Source organism: Nematolebias whitei, chromosome 5 (genome assembly GCF_014905685.2).
Source record: "Nematolebias whitei isolate Nwh7 chromosome 5, NemWhi1, whole genome shotgun sequence".
In the NCBI taxonomy this organism is placed as follows: domain Eukaryota; kingdom Metazoa; phylum Chordata; class Actinopteri; order Cyprinodontiformes; family Rivulidae; genus Nematolebias; species Nematolebias whitei.
The window spans coordinates 6400912-6420462 of record NC_056502.1 but is presented as its reverse complement, the minus strand read 5'-3'; the positions used below and the strand labels follow the sequence as shown (position 1 = coordinate 6420462).

Genomic DNA, 19551 nt, shown 5'->3' with positions numbered 1-19551 from the left:
GAGTTCAGGTTGCTTCCATCTGGACGCAGGTATCTGCTGCCCAGATGTTGGACGATCAGACTGAAAAACTCATTTACCCCTGTAGCGATCAGGCTTCTCAACAATCACTGATGATTTATGTACATTTATTTTAATGTCTCAATATGAAGTGGTGGTGCAGAGGTTAGATAAGGTGGGCCTGTGATCGGAAGATCATTGGTTCAACTTCCGGTACCGACAACGTCAAAATGTGGGTGGGATAGGTGAAGCACCCACACCTGCCTCCACCCTCATTTGCACCACTCTGGGCCCTTGAGCAAGGCCCTTAACCCCCACCATCTGCTCCCCCGGGCACCCTAGATGTCAGCTCTCTGCTCCACACAGAGGGCTGTGGTAGCTCGGTGGTCTGTGGTTGTGTCAGGAAGGACATCCAGCGTAAAAATAATCGCCAAGTCTTCGTGCGACTTAGTTCACTGTGGTGACCCCTGAAGAAGGGCGCAGCCGAAAGAAGAAAGAATAAATGTCTCAATGTTTAGAATGTTCTGTGTGTCGACTGACTGTGAAACAAATTGCCCCTTGAGGGAAATAAAGATTCTTGAACTTGCAACTTTCATACGCCCCCACCTGCAACCTGCAGCAAAACATGTAGCTCCAGAACTGGCTTGCATCGAAGAAGTCATCGCTACAGGACGTCATCATCGGACTACGATGGACAACCAAGAAGAAGAACAAGGTGTGCGTGTGTGTGGTGGGGGTGAGTACTTATTGTGTGTATCAGTGTGTATCTGTGTGTATGTATGGTGCGTGTGTGTGTTTATCTCTGTGTGTGAATGTGTGTATATGTGGTGTGCATGTTGTGTGTGCATGTTGTGTGTGCATGTGTGTGTGTGTGTGTGTGTGTGTGTGCGTGTGTGTGTGTGTGTGTGTGGACAGTTGTCGTGCAGCAGGTGGTCGTTGAGGATTTTTTTAGAAAGGCTTGAAGCTCCCAGTCAGCTGTGAGTGCAGCATTAGTTTCAGACCAGGACCAGGACTACGACCAGGGTGGGCCCTTACAGACCTGCTGAGTTCTCGACAGACCTGGATCGGGCCTTCATGTGTTTCGGGTCATTTTTCAGAGGGACAGAGCGAGCTCATGGACGGACTCTGATCCTGCAGCAGCTGGAGGTGAGCGGCTAAAACAAACATTTCATGTTTACGTGTTTCTTTCAAAAAGTTTTGAACCCATAAATCTGAGGAAAAAACCTCCTGTAGGTCCGAACCGGGTCAACATGCAGAACCACTGACATGTTCTGATTTACCTTTCATCTGTCACACAGAAACAGACAGTTTAACTGCTAAAAACATCAACTTTAACTTCATATTCTTCCAGTCAACAAACTCCTGAATCTATATTAAAAATATATATATTTTAAACAGGTGGAAAAAATTTTATCAACTTTTGGTTTGCTTCTTATTTTATTTTGTTGGTAATAATATTTTACAGTTTTTATTTCTATACATTTTTATTGAAATTTGACTTGTTTCACAATTATAATCAAAGCTAAAAAAAAAAAAGTTTATTCACCTGTAAGTTTTTCATCAAAGAAGCTGATTCAAAGTGTGAAGCAAAATATTTAATATTTCCAATGCAGTTTTATTAAGAAATGTAAAAAATAAACAAATGAACACTTGTTTAAAGAAGTGAAAACATAAATAAAAAAAACAGGAATCAAACAATAAAACTGTAATAACATCTAACAAGGAACAAAATCCAACAAATAAAAACACGTTTTAAGCTTCAAAAAGGCAGACATGGGAGAATGGGCAGGTAGGTAAGCGCTCAGAAAGAGGGGAGCATTTAAAGATTTACAAACAGATAAAATATTTTTAAATTGATTCTAAAAGGCATAGTCAATGAAGCAAAGATTTAAAAACAGATGTGGTTGAACCTTCTGTGGCTGGTTGACAGATGTGTCACAGCATTTTACACCATCTGTAAATGAGCAGCGACCCAAACATACGGAGCATTACGGCAGACCAGCCGGGTCCAGGGCTTAATTTGAGCTGGATCCTGCCGAACAAGATCCAGGAACTCTTATTTTTGACAGGGTGTGTTCTGGTAACTGTTTGCTTGGATCGGGTAACTTTTAGGCTTACTAAATAATAAAGTTATGAACAAATTTGACTGTCTTGAATAAATAAAACCTATAATGGATATGTAATCTGAAAATAATTACGTAAACACTAATTTTAAACACAACAGCCACTTACAAGCTTCTTAATATCACATAAGAGCTGCCCCTTCAAGTAAGTATTTCCACTTCTACCCTTAAAAAATCTCTGCCACTAAAAGTTCAGTCGTGGGCAATTGAACTAAAAACACAAAAATATAATTAAACAGCACAACTAAATTCCAAATTAGTTTTACAGTTTAAGTGGGTCATTAATAAAGTTTTGATTATTTATTAAAAATACGAGAGAAATGTTTGATGGGTAATCACGTATGTCACATTTCAAAACAACCGTGTCGATTCGTCAAAATAACAGCGATCAAAATGTCAAAAAGACAGTCCAATTTACTTCCATTAAAAAAAAATCTCATTGTACAACTAAACAACCAAGAATTGAAGCACATGAAGGCAGTGGCAATGGAGATAGTACTCAACGTAGAGGTGGCGGTGGGGGGGGGCTATGATGCTCGAGAGAAGTGGAGTGTGCTCTATGCACAAAAGGGGAGCTGTTGGTCAGGTTACTTCTTCTTGCTCTCTAAAATACTGTAGTTATTGATTCAAGTGTTTTCTAGGTAAACACAGATTAACAACCCTTTAAAGTACATCAGAATGCAGGAAATGGCATCTACTTTATTCATAATTTTCTGGGGGAGCCCCACCCCATGTTATTTGTGTTCCGGCATCGTCTGGTTTACAAATTAAGCACTGGCCGGGTCGTACCAACGGCAGGGATCACTGCTTCAAACCTCTGATCCACCTTCTCTTGGCCAACAGCCTCAAATGAAAGAAGCTCAACGTAACTGACTTTATCTGCCGGTTTCATTCTAGATGAACGATAATTGGACCAATAAATTTGTGACAACTGGTTTGATGTTCTGGGAGAAGGAGGCAGACAAAGACATTTTATCCACATTTGACCATTTTTTAAACTTTTCTTCTGTCACAGTTTTTATACCATCACCTGCACTTTTAAATAAAATAAATTGTGCCTCTAGGGAATCAGGAATATAGTTTTTTGTTGGATCTCCAGCTCAGAGTTCACAGAAGAACCGTCATCTCAAACACAATCAAAGGAGGATTTTACTGACAGAATGTTCAACTCAGAGCAGAAACGTTCAAAATCACAAACAGTTTTCACACTTCTCCTAAAATGTCTTCATTAAATCATAGACGTCTTGTCTCCGTCCACCAGAGTGTCTCTGCTGCAGGACTGATGGTGTCCTCTCAGAGGTCAGAGGTAACCCAAACTCTCGTTGACTCCCACCGCAGCTGAGCTCGGAGATTCCTCTTCAAACAGGAAGTAAAGGCTCTTTTTAACATCACATCTCTTCATTGAACCTCGTAGAACCATCAAACAGAACCTGTGGTCCATCAGAACGTTCTGCTACTCACAGGTCAAGAAGTTCTTTGATCTTCCTGAGTCTTCACACAGAGTCTGTTTGGCTGAGGCTTACTTTTTGCTCTGTGGTTCTGCCTCAAGCTCACAGATGGTCTTCAAAATAAGAGTCTGCTTCAGTCGTAGCGTCCGTGCCCTGAATTCCGGTAAATCCTGGAGTTTCAGGAAGGAGCAGCATCTGTTCTGTCTTTTTTTTATTTTTTATTCAACCTTTATACAGGTTAGTCTCATTGAGTCATGAGGACTCGTCTTCAAGAGGAACCTGTTTCTTCACCATCTAAATACATGAGCTCATCATGTTGAAAGAAACTCACCAAGATTTAATTTTCCTGCGGTTTTATCAGATTTCAGCAAAAACTGAGCCAAACTTACGGAGGAAGATTTCTGGAATACTTTGTCCTAAAAATACGAATAGCATTCATACCACACACGTGTGTATTTATGGGTGTGTGTGACGAAAGTTGTTGTGGGGGAGGGCTGGAGGTTAAATTTAGTTCTCAGACTGAACCCATAAACAGAACCAGAACTTTTACTGTCCTTCCAGGAGGATCCAACCCAACTGAGAACTTTAATCTGAATTAAATATGACGTTAAATCTACAGCCCGATTCAGAAAACATCAGGATGACAAGTCAAACATAGACAGACAGACAGACACATACACATACACAGACACATCTTTTACCTTCTTCTTCCTTTTTGGGTCACTGGTGTCCATGTCCAGCAGTCACTGTGTGAGGGGCGGGGGACACCCTGGACATGTCTCCAGTCCATCACAGGGACAAATAGAGACAAACGAGACAAACAACCATTCACTCTCTCTCACACCTGGACAATTTAGAGTTACCAGTCAGAGTCAGAGGTATTATTGTCATTTCAGCTACGTACAAGTACATATTGACTGTCTTTCTGTTTTTAAAGCAGCAGGGGTATAAACTGTGTAAGGTGCAAAAATAAAAAAAAACTTGAGCAGATTGTAAAAACGTACGATAAACGAAAAAGTCACAAACAGTGCAACACAGTAGTTGTGTGTATTTAGGTTGTGTGTGTGTGTCAGAGTTCATCATTTTTTCATTCAACCTTTATTTCTACAGGTTAATCCCATTGAGCCTCGGAAACTCATTCACAAGAGAGACCTGAATTTTAACAGAGTGATGACAACAGTGGACAACACCGACAATAATAGACAATTATAAAAGATGCATGGTATTATTTTTAACAAGCCAACATATAATGGCAACCAAAAGGACAATCAATAGGAAACGTAACAAAAAACAGTTTGATTATAAGGATTATCATAATATAATTATAGATTATCATGTGTGTGTGTCAGAGTTCTTCAGATTCTTCTAATCTGTGGATCATATTCTGAACTGGAGATGATGGAGATTAAAGTTTTTATTCAGGAACTTTATTCTGAAATTGTTCCTGTAGTTTTAGACAGACTGCTGAACCTGTGCCCATCTTTACTTCTAACGGTCTCTGACCTGCTGATAATTCACCTCATCAGTTGCAGAATGTTCCTCCTGGTTCTGATCCGGACCTCTGACTCTTGTTGTTCACGTCAAAGTCTAAATTATTTCATCTTCTCGTGGAAATGGTTCCGTTTGTTAGTTTCAACGTTTCATCTGTTTAATATGTTGTGAATAATATATGGGTTCATGAGATTTTCATAAACTGTATTAATTTGAGCTTTTCTGTGTTCTGGTGGCACGTTGGCTCAGTGGGTAGAGCTGTTTCCTCTCAGCAAGAAGGTCGCCGATTCAAATCCTGGCCGGGGACCTTTCTGGGTGGAGTTTGCATATTCTCTTTGTGCATGTGTGGATTTTCTCCGGGTACTCCGGTTTCCTCCCACACACCAAAAATACAAAAACATGCATGTTAGGCTGATACTGAGGAGACTGGAGAAAGTCCATTTGCCACCTCCCATCCTCACCACCTTCGGCAGAGGAATCATCAAGAGCATCTTGAACAGACTCTCCAGTGAATAGTGAAGACAGCTGAAAAGATCATCGGGGTATCTCTTCCATCTCTCATGGACGTTTTCAACAATGGCTGCATCCAGAAAGCTCTCAGCATTGTGGAGGACCCGTCTCACCCATCACATGGACTTTTTATTCTCTCTGGGAGAAGGTCCTGCAGCATTTAGACAACCAGTAACAGCTTCATCCCACAATCCTCAACTCTAGTCTCTGACCCACACACACACACACACATACACGCACACACACACACACACACACTCGATGAACTCTGACACACACACATGATGATCTGAGCTCAAAGGATGAGGCCCTCAGTGGCCACTGCATTAAAACCAGGTCTGGTTCTGGTTCTGGTCTGGTCTCAGGAACACTTCCACAAATGCTGCTAAAAGCTCTATCAGACAAAGAAGAAACCAGATGGACTGAGGTGAAGTCCAGAACTGTTCTCAGGTCAGACAGGTCCAAATCTGAAAGCACATCGTCGTCCAGACTGAAGAGGATTTGATTTGTTTTTGTGAAACGTTCTAACTTTATTTTGAACTTGTCTTTATGGATGTTTCTATCTTTGCCCGTCTTGGTGTTTTATAAACAAATTAATTGATTATCGGTCTCTGATCTGAGATCTGAGTTCTGCCTCCTCAGAGGGCTTATCGAGGCTGAAGCTCCTCTTCAGATCTGACCCTCAGTCAGTTTTTGTCTTTGGCTCATCAGCTGAAACCTGAGCCTCCGTTTTTTTTTTTTTTTTAACCGCTGAACAACAGCTGAAAACAGACTCTGAGTCTGATGGAGGGATGGACCTGCAGGGAACCATAACCCTGCAGGTTCTGTGGGATGTTTAGAAGAGTCACTGCCAATTATGACCTCAGACAAATTGTTTCTGGTCAGATCACTCTGAGCACAGCAGTCCATCTGTGATTCATCTTGACGAAAACTGAGGGAAACTGGGAGCTAACTGGAACCACCATCATCATCATCATCATCAGGCATCTGCTTATTTACAGCTGGAGGAGAGGGGAGGAGCTTCCCGCTCAAGCGAGACTGACAGGATGTCCATCTGTGTTGTCTTTCAGAGCGCTGTTCACCTTTGACCCCGCTGATGGACCTGCGAGCAGCCGTACACTTTGTACCGTTACCATGGAAACTCTGCATCCACCCAACTCTGCTGCTGCTGGTCCAGCTGAGTTTACCTGAAGGTACACATGCACACACACATACACAGGTTTGTCTTGCTATCTTTATGGGGCCTTTGCATTGACTTCATTCATTTTTCATTAATTTATATAGCTTAACCCTGACCCTAACCCTAAACCTAACCTCTAACCCACCAATGACGCTTGAACCTTATGGGGACAGGGCTTTGGTCCCCTCAAAGAGCAATTGGTCCTCACAATGTAGTATACGTTCAAAAATGGTCCTCACAAAGTAACAAAAAAAAGTCTCCCCCCCCCCCCCCACACACACAGAGCAAGCAGCAAAGAACATCATCATAAAGAAAGATGAACAAAGCATAGTTGTTAACTTCGATTGTCTAACACTGTAAGGAAGTTTCCGAGGGTGAGACGTTTTGGAGAGCCCAGCCGTCTCAGCCTGGTGACATCTCCTCTGAGTTCACAGATGTTCAGCTCAAGTCCTGAATCTTTCTGCTCCTCAGTCAGAGCTTCCTGTCGTATCCTGAAGTGTAACTCTGAGTTCGTGGCTGCAACCTTTGACCTGAGCAGCGGTGGTGCAGCGGCTCTCAGCAGGGAGGCGGTGAATGCCGGGTACTGCAGCGCCCTGCGCACCTACGCCATGTGCACCAAGAGGATGGCTCGGCCGTGTCGGGGCGATCTGGCATACCACTCTGCGGTTCAGGGGATCGAGGACCTGCTGATCCAGCGCAGCTGCCCCCGGGCAGGGCCCACGGCCCAACCACGGCCGCAGCCTCAGGGGACACTGTCAGAAGACACCTGCCTGTACGAGAAGAGCTTCTTCAGCAGAGAGGGACGGATGCCTGAGTACCTGCACTGCAGTGTGTTTGGAGACCTGCACATTCGAACCTTCAGCAATGACTTCCACACCTGCGCAGTGCAGGGAGCGTGGCCTCTTATAGACAACGAGCACCTGTACGTTCAGGCCACCACTTCACCAGCGAGAGGAGGAACACACCCCACAGTTCTCACCAAGGTTAGTCAAAGTTCATCTCAGATCTTTGAATGCATCATTACGTCTTCGTGCAGCAAAACATTTCCTCCTGATTTGACAGACGTCTCCCTAAACGTACGAGAACAAAGTTTGATGTTCCTGACAGAGCAGAGCAGAGTTATGTCTGCAGTGGCACTCGGCCGGAGTGAGCTGGTTGTTTTCTGCAGTAGTAATTGGAACAACAGTTCTCTTGAGTGTACTGAATTCTTAGAATTAGTTCATTTAAATGATTCGTTGAAAAGATTAATTCACCGAATCGTTACATTCATGCAGTTTATGTAGGAGTGGTGGTTTTGTCCCTGGTGACGTGTTTATGTCTGTGTTCCCTTGATCCTCTGTTTCTATCTTTATAGGGTTTGTCTCTTTAGTATCTAGCTCCATCTTGTGTCGTGTTTATGCCTTGCATTCTCTATCTCTTTCTTTGGCATCTGTGATTACTCACAGGTGCCTTCACTTTGCCTAATTGGTGTTTCCTGTATATAAATCTGTGTCTGTGTTAGACCTTATCCTGGCGTTGTCTTCTGTTCACTGGTGATCAGCTGTCTGTGTCGTGAATACCCCCTGATCATTCTATGTTTGTTTTGCTGCCCTGTCAGATCTTTTGTGTTGTTAATAAATTATTTATTTTTATATAATCATCCTGAATCTTTGCTTGCACCACTGGGTTCACCAGCACCAGCCATTTGTGACTGTTTATCTGTGCAGCACGTGAGTGAATGACACAGCGCCACTTCCAGCACAGAACTACAAAAACGAATCACTCCTCAGCAGCAGTTCTGTGTGTGTGTGTGCATGCACGAATCATCAGTTCGTTCACTGAATGAATCGTTTTCTGGCAGACTCCTCTCTCTGATGTTCACGAGTGACACAACACTACAGCAGCAAGCAGCACGTTCACTAAAAGTAAACACAGTTCTCTTTCTTTTACTAGTATTAATATCAAGACTTTATTAAGGACACAGAACATCTGGTCTATAGGAAAGACTGGAATAAAAATTGCAGTTTGTCATTTAAGGTAAAAAAAAAAAAAAAAAAGACGGGGAGATTAAAAACAATAAATGCATACCTAAACACAAGCTTCACACATAAAACAACAAACAGTAGATAAAGGCTAAAATACAAATGGTTTGTTGCTCTGTCAGAGGTCCGACAGAACCTTTGATCCATGTCTTCTTGCCGCTCTGCTTCCTGTCAGATCACCATCATCTTTAAGAACTGGCGTCAGTGCATCGAGCAGCAGCTCTACCAGGCCGAGCTGGACAACGTTCCTGCTGCGTTCGCTGATGGCTCCGTGTGGAACGGCGAGCGCCGAGGTCACCGCAGCCTGACGGTCCGGACCGAGAGTCCCGGTCAGCACACGGAGATCCGGGCGGCCCACATCGGCACGCTGCTGGTGGTGCGTCAGAGCGGACGCTCTCTCAGCCTGTCCGTCAGCTCGCCACGCGACATCGTGGAGGCCTTCGGACCAGACCACGACCTGCAGCTGTGCGTGTGGGGCTGCCCCGCCTCCCAGAAGCTCAACACGCTCCGCCCCCCTTCACCAGACCCTTTGGAGCCTGTTTCTTTAAGTGCCGAGGCCCACTGCGCTGCACTGCTTCCTGCCCGGGACATCTACTACCAGGCCTGCGTGTTTGACCTGATCTCCAGCGGAGACCTGAACTCCAGCATGGCTGCTGTCTGCGCACTACAGGATGCTCGAAACATGATCTCCAACAGGAAAGGGGTTCACCTCCTTCCTGTCGCCGCTGCAGGCCGAGTGCTACCGCACCTGATGCTTCTGCTGCTGCTCGGCATGCTGGGAACTGTGGGCGCAGCCTGAAGGGATCTTTTAATTAAATGCAATCTGTGCCGGGACTAAACTGTTTCTCGACAAAGATTTTCTCCCTCCTCGATGTGATTCAATCAGAACCTGATCCACATGGAAGTGAAGGAGGTTCTACACCAGAACCTGCTCAGAACTCTGAAACGGTTCCTGACAAGAAGGAGGATGCTGGGACTCTTCTCGTGCAGCAGACTGAACAGATTTTCAGAACCAGAAGATCAAATGTTCGCATCGTGTCGTTTGATAAAAGACTCCGGGACAAAAACAAACGGTTTCCTCCTCCATCTTTGTCTCCTTCGTGACTACTTTGAGGATCAGAGAAGATCTGATGATGAAGTTTTATTATTGTTTCTATAAAGTGCTGTCTGCGAACGGTTTGTACTGAAACCTCAGATGACTATAGGAACCACAAGTAAACCTGCAGTCTGAGACTGAAGGAAAATGACAAAAGCTGTAAATCATTAAAGATCATTAAAGAATATCCCTTATAAAAAGTTTTAAACATCTTTTTTCAAATCTTTTTGGTCTATTGAACTTGATAAAACATGAAAGGTCCTCGTTGTAAACCATCAAACTAAACGTAAACACTTCATCCTGTCAGATGTTGTTGTTTACTCCCAAACATGTTTCATTCTGATCTGTGGGTCTGCCCTCAACGTAAACACAACATGAAAAGAAAATACTGGTTCTTGGTTCTCTATAGGACTTCATCAATCTCTCTCCTGTTTCTGAAGAAGATCCTGATCCACTCAGTGACTTACAGGAGCCCAAACCATCAGCCTCCACCACCGTGCTGACAGCTGGAGGAGCTGTTTGCTGCAGTGCATTCTGGGTAAACATCTGTCCTTTGGTCTGGTTCTGGTCCAGAAGTCTTGTGGTTCCTTCAGATGAAACTTTCCAAACCTAAGTTTAGCTGCCATGCTATTTTTAGAAGGAGGTCATGACCTTTGACCTGCTAACCAAAGCCTGTAGAGTCACTGCATAGTCTGACCTTCAGGGTGAATCAGCTGTCTGAAATGTTTTCCACGTGTAAAGAATATTTCTCTCTGTATAACAATGGACTCTAAATGACCTTTGACCCTTCACAGCTTGCTTCTCATATATCAGTGCTGATGTCTTTCCATCCTGGCATTGTGATAGCACACCTGGATGCAAATGACGTTTTCCCTCCAATAATGAAATGGTTTGAAGTAATTTTTTCCAGAAGGACGACCCTGAGGTGTCCCAGATCACCTGTGTGGCAGGTGACTGAACACGAGTCTAAAAAAAACCTTTTCTGAGCCAAGCCTTCATCACGGAAAGGAGGCGGAGCTTCAGCTCTGAGGTCTGGGAAGGTGTGCTGGGCGAGACCAATCACCTGAGGGCCATGAAGATGATGAAACATCTGCACAGCTGTCAATCATTGAATGAATCATTGAATCATGAGTTAAAGCAGTAAAGAGACAAGAGCTGACAGCTTTACAGATTTTAAGTCTTTGCTTGTTAATTTTGTCCTCTTTTATTATCATTTGCAATTATTCTAATCAACATTTTTTGTTTTTGTGTTTATTTTTGTTCCTGTTTGGTTGTTTTTAGTTGTATAGTTGGAATAGTTCTGTCTCTTTGATCATTTTTTTTTTTTTGTGCAAATGTGTGAAAGTCGTATTCCAAAATGGATTTTGTTGGATTTAATTTAAAGTTTTGAGGCCATTTCTAAACACTTTTTGTATATTTTTTACTGTTATGTGTCTCTGAAGCTGTTAGCTTAACTGTAAAGACATTAGCTGAAGGTTAATTGTAGCTAAAATGAACTTTAGCTACATGCTGACTGTAGCTAACATCAGCATTGTGACATCAGTCTTAAGCTAATTTAGGATGAAGGATTTCTGGTTCTTGAGTCTCATTTTGCAACATTTTATGATGATTTTTCTTCCTGTGATGTTTCTTTCAGAACATAAATTTATGTTTTTATTTTATCTGTTTGTGTTCATTTTGGTTGTAGCGCTGTAATAATCCAGGAATATTTTTACACTTGTTTTCACCAGCCAGAGTTGTCTGCCTCTCTGTTCTTGTCTCATTTTGCTTGTTTCTCATTCTTGTGTAGTTTTATTATAATTGTTTTGTTTTGAGCCTAACTTTGTCTGGACTGCTCCATCAAGTTCAGCTCCGGGGGGGGGGGGGGGGGGGGGGGGGCCCTCAAGTGGAGTCAGAAGCATTTACTCCAGCCCCCAGTTTTCCATGGAAGAGACCGGAGGGATGACGCAGCCTGCCTACAGACTGAAACGTTTCTCCTCCGCATGCAGCCTGCAGCTAAAAGCTTTCATCATTGTTCCACGCAGGATCTGATGCAACGAGCCCGGTCACATCAGGACTAGATGAGAAACTGAGTCCTGAAGGAAAGTCTTAGTCTGTTCACACATTTATTTATTCTGAAACATCCTCAGGTGAACAAATCACCTGAAACCATCTGAGTCTGGGAACAGGTCTGGTTCTGTCGAGCACGCAAAAACCCAGAATGTGTCTGGACCCTGCAGAGCCTGCAGGAAGTCCACGTTTTCACAAAGACACAAACAGAACAAACGAGACAAAAATATCTTCAGAGGTCCAGAAATAGGTCCAAAACAAACAGAGACAACTATTTGTCCTCAGGCGTTAGGCCCGCCCACCTGTCCAGGTGTCTGAGCTGAAGCTCCGCCTCTTTTCCATGATGGCTCACAGCTCAGAGAAAGTTAAATTCAGAACCCTGAGCCCAGGTGGCCTGTGGCACCTGAGGGGCGGGGCTCACCTGTCTGATCAGAACCAACAGTGGCTTTTTCCTAGAAACCAAGGAGGTTTTGGTTAGATGTTCTGATAGAACCTTCTCTGGAACCAGAACCGGCCCAAAGCAGAGATGGTCACCCAGAATGCACAGCAGCAAATCTCAACGGCCAGGCACGGGGGAGGAGGGCTGATGGTCTGGGTGTTCTGATGGTTCTGTTTCAGATGTTCTGATCCGTTCTGCAAGGAAACATTTTTTCAAATCACACACCAATCCTCCTGCAGACCTCAGAACTTTTTTCTTTGATGTGTAATTTTAAATGTAATAAACTCTCTCTGAGGCTGACGGAGTTTAAATCACAGCTGAAGAATTTATTTAAATTAAATCAAGAAGATCTTCAAATGACTGAAATCCAGATTTTGTGAAATCTTCCACGTTTTGTCAGAAATAGCTGATGATGAGGATGAGTCAGAGAGGAGTGTTGAAACTGATGAAGGTGTGGATTCCTGCACGCTGTCATGGGACCAAACGGACCGGAACTTTTACAGATCCTGATGTAGAAACTTCTGAGAAAACCGACGGTGGCACTTCCACAGAACGAGCCCCCGGGCCCAGATGGACCCGAATAAATATCAGCATCAGCAGCCTGAGCATCACACACCACATCCTCCTCAGAGCAGGACCAGGACCAGGACCAGGATCAGGAACCAGTACCAGAAATCAAAACTAATACCAGAATCAGAAACTAGGACCAGACCCCAAATTAGGACCAGGATTATAAACTAGAACCTGGACCAGGACCCCAAACTAGTACCAGGATCAGAAACTAGAACCAGCACCAGAACTTGGACCAGGCTCAGAAACCTGAACCAGCACCAGAACCTGGACCAGGGTCAGAACCCATACCCAGATCTCAGCGTCTTCAGCCTCCACCAGAAAACAAGTCAGTATTTATTTATTTTTATTGAATTTAAAATCTGTAAAGCGTTTTATAAACTTTTTATTCTGAATCAAAGTTTTATTTAAAAGAAAACAAAAGAAAATATTTACACAAAATAAACATAAAGCTCTCACTTCAGGTAATTAATGTTGTTTTGTCGTATTTTATTCTCAGAAATTTGATTTAATTTAAATGTAACATTTTGTCATGAGTCAGCAGAAAGTTTCAGGCTCAGAGCTGATCGCCGCCATGCACGGTGGGCGATAATGTCCAAAGACCAGCCTGGGCTGCATTTATCGGTCTGTCAGTAAAATATCTCATCAACTACAGGAAGGGTTTTTTTTTAATAAAACACAAAGTTAACTCGGTGAGTTTGATGAATACTTGAGTAAAGTTTGGTGTGGTAGTAGCTGAGAGTCATCCCTGTACGCTGAGGTCTTTAACTTGTGGCGTTTGTGGCGGCGGGCGACATGCATTCAGTCCTGCTGCCGATGTCTGTGAGGAATAAGAACAAGGAGTTTCATGGAGTGTTTTTGTTATTAAACTCTCAAATTATTTTCAGGAGCAGACCTCCGGTGGTTTGATCCGAAATAAATCTGGAACAGACGCACCAACCTTTAATAACGAGAATTAATGTTTTTTAATTTAAACTCTCTCCAGTGTTGTTGTTAAAGATTAGGCCGCGGTGGATCAGCGGTCGGTGCCGTGGTCTCATAACTCTGAGGCTGCAGGTTCGGGCCCGGGTTGTGTTAGGATGGACCTCAGGTGTGAAACAGACCTCAGTGGTGTGAGCCCCGAGGAGGGAGCCGCTGAAAGAACAACTCTGTCAGGGTTCTGTCCGGGTTCTGTCAGGGTTCTGGTCGGACGCTCATGAATCAGTTTAGTCTCAGTGAGTTTCTCAAAAAAAGGATGTGAATAAAAACAGCAAAAGGACCTGAACCTGCTTCAGATGTTTGTTTGGATCATTTCAGACCAGCAGACGCTCCACCTTCATGTTTTCATGACTTAGATTTAAAATAAAAACTCTTCTCATGTGAGCCCAAGTCTAACAATGAAATCTTCATAGTTTGAGTCCTGGTCGGAGCCAGAACCTGGTGCCGGCGCTCAGCAAGGACCGGACTCTTCAGTTTTGTCCAGAGTCCAGTCTGCAGCTGCAACATCTACAATAAACGGCTCAGAACATCTGCTTATTGCAGATTTTGTACAAAATTAAACGATAATCCAACATTTTATGACAATGTCCTAAAAGTATTTCCAAATGAAAACTAACTTTCATTTGTCCTACACTGAGTGAAAATTAGCTGATAAAAAGCTGTTTTACTTGCATCACATTTTAATTAACTTTTTTTTTTTTTTTTGCAAAAGTTTGAGAATATTTTATTAAATTGAACTTTAATTAAAGGGAAATCATTTTTCTTTTGGGTCAAAAGTTTGTTTCTTTTTGTGTTTTTCTTCAGATAAAATATCCTGAATTTAACTTTAAACTCTGGAATTAGTTCTGATAAAACATCAATATGAGATACAATAACATTTGATAATAATAAGTTTGATATGTTCATCTGTTCCATGTTTTTATTGTTAGTTTCTGAGTGTCTGTGCAGCCTTGCATACTTTAAATCTGCTCCTCTTCCTCTGCAGTGTCTCCAGCTTCCCTCTACTTCCTGTTCCTGGTGTTGTGGGCGGAGCTTGCAGCAGGTTATCCCATCAGTAAGGAGATGAAAAGCATCGCTGAGGATCTGCTGAAGGTTCTGAAGACCTACAGCAACGACATGAACAAATCTGTAAGCTGCAGCGTTCAGCTCTTCAGCAGCTGTTCTAGACGTGGATGGATTTTAGAAGGATTGCCGTTTTTGTTTTTGCAGATCTACCTGAAGGACCTGCCCCCCGCAGAGTGCAAGGAGGATGTAGTCCCCTGGAACCAAGAGAAGGTCCGGCCCACCATAACTTCAAACAGAATAAAACAAAGGATGCAGCTGTGAACACAGGAGAGGTTGACTGATGTGAAACTTGTTTTTTCTGCTGCAGGTGGACGAGCTGGTCCCCAGGCTGAGCCAGAACCAGGCCTGTGCACAACGACTGCAGCCGTTCACTCCTAACAGCTCCCTGTGTCCAGCTCTGCTCCTCAACCAAGAGCTGCTGCAGAACCTGGTGAGGCTCTGCAGGCCGACTGGACCCTGATAACAAGTGATGGCAGGAGAAATACAGAGAATACAAAATCAGAGAAGGAGAAAAGTGGAAATGGAGGACAGGAAGAGATGGAGGGTGCAGGGACAATTTGTAGATATTCAAACAGAAATGAAGACATTAAGGATGAAAAAATCAACATTTTGATGGAAGTTTCATGTCAGAACACAAATGCAAATTGATTTATTGATGTGTTTTCAGAATGGATCAGACTCGGACTTCACAGAGTGTTCCTCCTCCTCCTCCTCCTCCTCCTCCCTGACTCCAGACCTGAGCCTCCTGAATGAATCCATGAGTTGTGTTTCCTGTTGGATCCAGCAGGTGGCGGCACTCAGACAACGCCACAGATAGCTGTTCGAGGACCAGAGACTTCTGGAGTAGAACCAGCCTCCTCCTCAGCTGGTTTCTGTATGAATTTAAGCCCCGCCCCCTCCATGTGAACAAACCAGATGTTTATCGACGTGTTCATTTTTCGAACACAACCAGCTGTAACGAGTTATTTCAAGCCAAGACGGAAGGTCATGTGACGCCATGATTGTGTGCATTAAAGTGGGAGGAGCTTAAAGGTCCACATCACTAGAGTGCAGACTCTGGTTCCAAAAATCCAACATGGCAGCTCCTGTTGACGCGTTTCTGCTGGTTTGTGGTTCCCAACAATAAGAAAAGGCCAGGACAACGGTTCTGTGGTGTGGGTCTGGTTCTGACCCGGGACGGGAGGGAGGCCCCAATGTTTAACTTATTGTTTGTTTGTTTGTTCACAGTAACGTCAACTGTTTTTTTTTTCTGTAAATAAACACAAAAAGTCATAAATTTGTAAATAGTTGCTAAATAACAATTTTTTTTATTTCACATTATTTAATTTTGTTTTCTTGACACATTTTTGTTCTCAGAAAAAGAAAACCTGTAAATATTTTATGTAAAGTGAATAAAATTCTGTATTTTTAGTCTTCAGTCTGTCCGAACACCCAGAGGTGCTGCTGAGTTTTTGTTTTAACACTAAAAATATATTTTTTAAAACTCTGATGAAACAAAACGATTATAAATGTTTTTATACTGATTGTTTTTAAATGCTAAAGAATTTTCTGCTCGTGATATGTTTAAATAAACTTGATTAAACTAAAGGAGCCGTGTTTTGTTGTCTCCTCGCTGCAGCGAGCGAGCCCACCTACAGGTCCCAGAGTTCAGCTCATTTGGAAGTTCTGACCCAGGTCAACCTGGTCCTGGTTGTCATGGAGATAAGGCAGGTTGATGGCATCTTCAGACTCCTGTTCTCCATCAGGGGTCCGTGTAGTCCAGGTTCTGCTCTCCGTAGTCGTCATCAGGGCCGGAGCTACCAGCTTCAGCTACCAGCAGGTCGGTTCGTTTAAACGCAGCTTTGACCCCGAAATTTTGGAAGAGGCTGACTGCGATGGCGAGCAGCGCTATCTGCAGAGACAAACAACACAAACTGTTTAAAGAGATGGTTTTTTTTAACTTTATTGAACTACTGAACATACAGAACAAAAGAACACAAATAGAACAACAAATGACAATCTCAAATTACAATAATACATATAAACATATACAAATATCTACAACCATACCTCCTAAGGTCAACATATTCTTAAACGAATTATCATATCAACCATCATAACCTTAAATTTAGGTAATAATACTATTTGAGAGATTGCAAATAATATAGTACAGTAAATTAAACAACTAACTATTTATCTAAGAGTCTACATAATTAGTAAAATAATTTGTCAGAGGGCTTTATTATCTGAGCGAGGTGATCAGAGCTTTTTTGCTTGTGGTTTTTTAGCTCTGTCTAATGAAAGTTTAAACATCTGGAGTTCTTGTTTGAATACAGACCATAATGGTTTAGACTTGCCATATCTGCATTTATGTATATAGAATTTTAATATTATGATAATGTTATTGACAAAGTATTCGTCTTTTTTATTTTCAGATACATATCCATATAATATATTCTGAACGGAGAAGGAGTCTATGTTCATAGATTGGATGGTCAGGAGATCGTGAAGGGATTTCCATAATTCACAGAATGACAGAAATAAAATAAATGTTCTGTTGTTTCAGGTTCGTTACATACAGGTATATAACAGTTATCACATTCAAATTTAAATCTATTTCTGATAAACTCGTTAGAAGGATAAATATTATTTAGAGTTTTGAAATGTAATTCTTTATATTTAGGTGGAAGAGGGAATCCCAGATATGTTGTCATTATTTTTATTCTTTCCTTCTTATCATAGAAATCGTGAAACTTTCTTCTTACCTGACCAGAATATATTGTTTTTATTAAATGTTGCCTTAAAAAATTGTTGTTGCATTTATTGTGTGTTAAATTTAGTCCATTGAGATTGATGCTCGCTAAACTAATTGTTGGTTTAGTTTCATAATTATTCTTTATTAACTGAGCAAATGCAATTGGTATATTTTTTGTTACTTTATCACAGTCTTTTTTGGTACAGATTAGATTATATATTTTTGTGAATTCTTCATAGTCATATAAATTTCCCTTTTCATCCATGAGATGAGTGAGTGACCATATTTGTTTCTCCATCCACGTTTCCATGAACACAGACTTCCTTCTGTGTAAAACGACTCTGTTGTTCCAAAAAGGAACATCATGAGGACTGAAGTTATGTTTGGATGCTGGTTTCCAGTTTGTTTAAAGAGATGTTAGCACCCCCACAAGGTTAATGAGAAAAACAGAAAAATCTACACGACAAAAAACAACAAACAAAATAAAACAGCTTCATCTTATTTATTTACTTGTTGTTTATTTGATAGGGACAGACACAAGAAACAGATGAAAACAATCTAATGCCTGCATCATAGTGCATATAGCCAAAGTTAATTCGCAACACCCGTCCCTTGATGGGCCTTTAACAGTCGGTTAAATGAAAAGTTAAGCTCAACAGTAAAAACCAATTAAAATTATTTTTAAAAAAAGAAATAAAAAAAACAATATATTTAAAACTATTGAGTTCAAACAATTACAATATTTAAAAATGAGTTTCCGGTTCATCTTTAGCGAATTCTTAAGCCTTGTAATGTCAGCTATGGTCTTAAGATCAGATGGTGAGTTCCACAGCTCACAGCTCCTGACAGAGAAGACAGTCCGTCCAAAAGTTGTCCTGCAGAATTACATTTTACTGTCATGATCTGTGGAACTTCTAATGACTCTGCTGCTGTTCTGTCTCTCAACAAATGGCTCAGGTGCTACACGATTGATGCATTTATGGAACGGTTCATGAAAACAAAAACTAATAAAGTTATCAAAGCTCATTAGATTTTATTTCTTAATAATGGTACAGTGATGAAAGCAAATTGGCTTTTTAGCCATGATTTTTAAGCCCGATTGTGTAAAGAGTGAATGTGTTTGCACTTGGAGAGGCATGTGTCCATGCAGTCATGCAATACGATATGTGACAAAAAAATTATAGAATGCATATAGAGCAGGGCTGCCTGACTTGGTATATAGTTTCTAATTAGTTTGAAACAATTAATATTACTTTGTATTGTTTTTGAAATTGTCTTTAAATGTTTATCAAATTTAAGTTGAGGATCTAGCACCAAGCCAAGGTATTTAAATTCTGCAACAGACTGAATTTTTTCATTTTGTAAACGAACATTAAATTTTTCTTTTAAATCAAGTTTTGTTTTTTTGTTTTTTTTTATTGAGAAACCCATGGAGACCGTTTGTGATAGATTCAGAAAAAAGTAAATGTTTTCTTTCTTACCTGGAGTAAAATGAGGCTCACGTCCATCGCCACGATGGTCAGGATGTTCTGCTGCAGCCAATCAGAGAGCTGCTCACTGCAGCTCTGACTCAACAAACACACACATAAACAAATAAATAAACAAATAAACAAACACAAAAACACACCCAATAAATAAATAAATGAACACATAAACAAATAAACTAACATAAAACAAAGAAACACAACAAACACATAAACAAATAAACAAACACATACAATGAACAAATGCAAATAAACAAACTAAATAAACCAACAAACACACAAGAAAGACACATAAACAAATAAACAAATAAAATAAACTAACTAAATAACCAAATAAATACACACAAGACACTCATAAACAAATAT

At 41.6% G+C, this 19551-nt stretch overlaps 2 protein-coding genes across 2 annotated transcripts in view; one reads left to right on the top strand and one right to left on the bottom strand.

Moving 5' to 3' along the window:
• The first annotated feature begins 982 nt into the window (after positions 1-982).
• Positions 983-9599, top strand: hjv (hemojuvelin BMP co-receptor). Its single transcript, XM_037676746.1, has 4 exons — positions 983-1143; positions 6640-6762; positions 7221-7732; positions 8946-9599. The coding sequence occupies exons 2-4, from the start codon at positions 6666-6668 to the stop codon at positions 9567-9569; spliced, it is 1233 nt and encodes a 410-aa protein (XP_037532674.1). The 5' UTR covers positions 983-1143; positions 6640-6665; the 3' UTR covers positions 9570-9599.
• Positions 9600-16708: 7109 nt separating this feature from the next.
• The window catches only part of si:ch73-139j3.4 (tetraspanin-19), a 5961-nt gene continuing 3118 nt past the window's right edge, over positions 16709-19551 (bottom strand). Inside the window, exons 7-8 of the mRNA XM_037676549.1 lie at positions 19183-19266; positions 16709-16858 (exon numbers count right to left, since the gene is read on the bottom strand). Of these exons, the coding sequence (XP_037532477.1) occupies positions 16709-16858; positions 19183-19266 (234 nt within the window). The remainder of the gene's footprint in view (positions 16859-19182; positions 19267-19551) is intronic.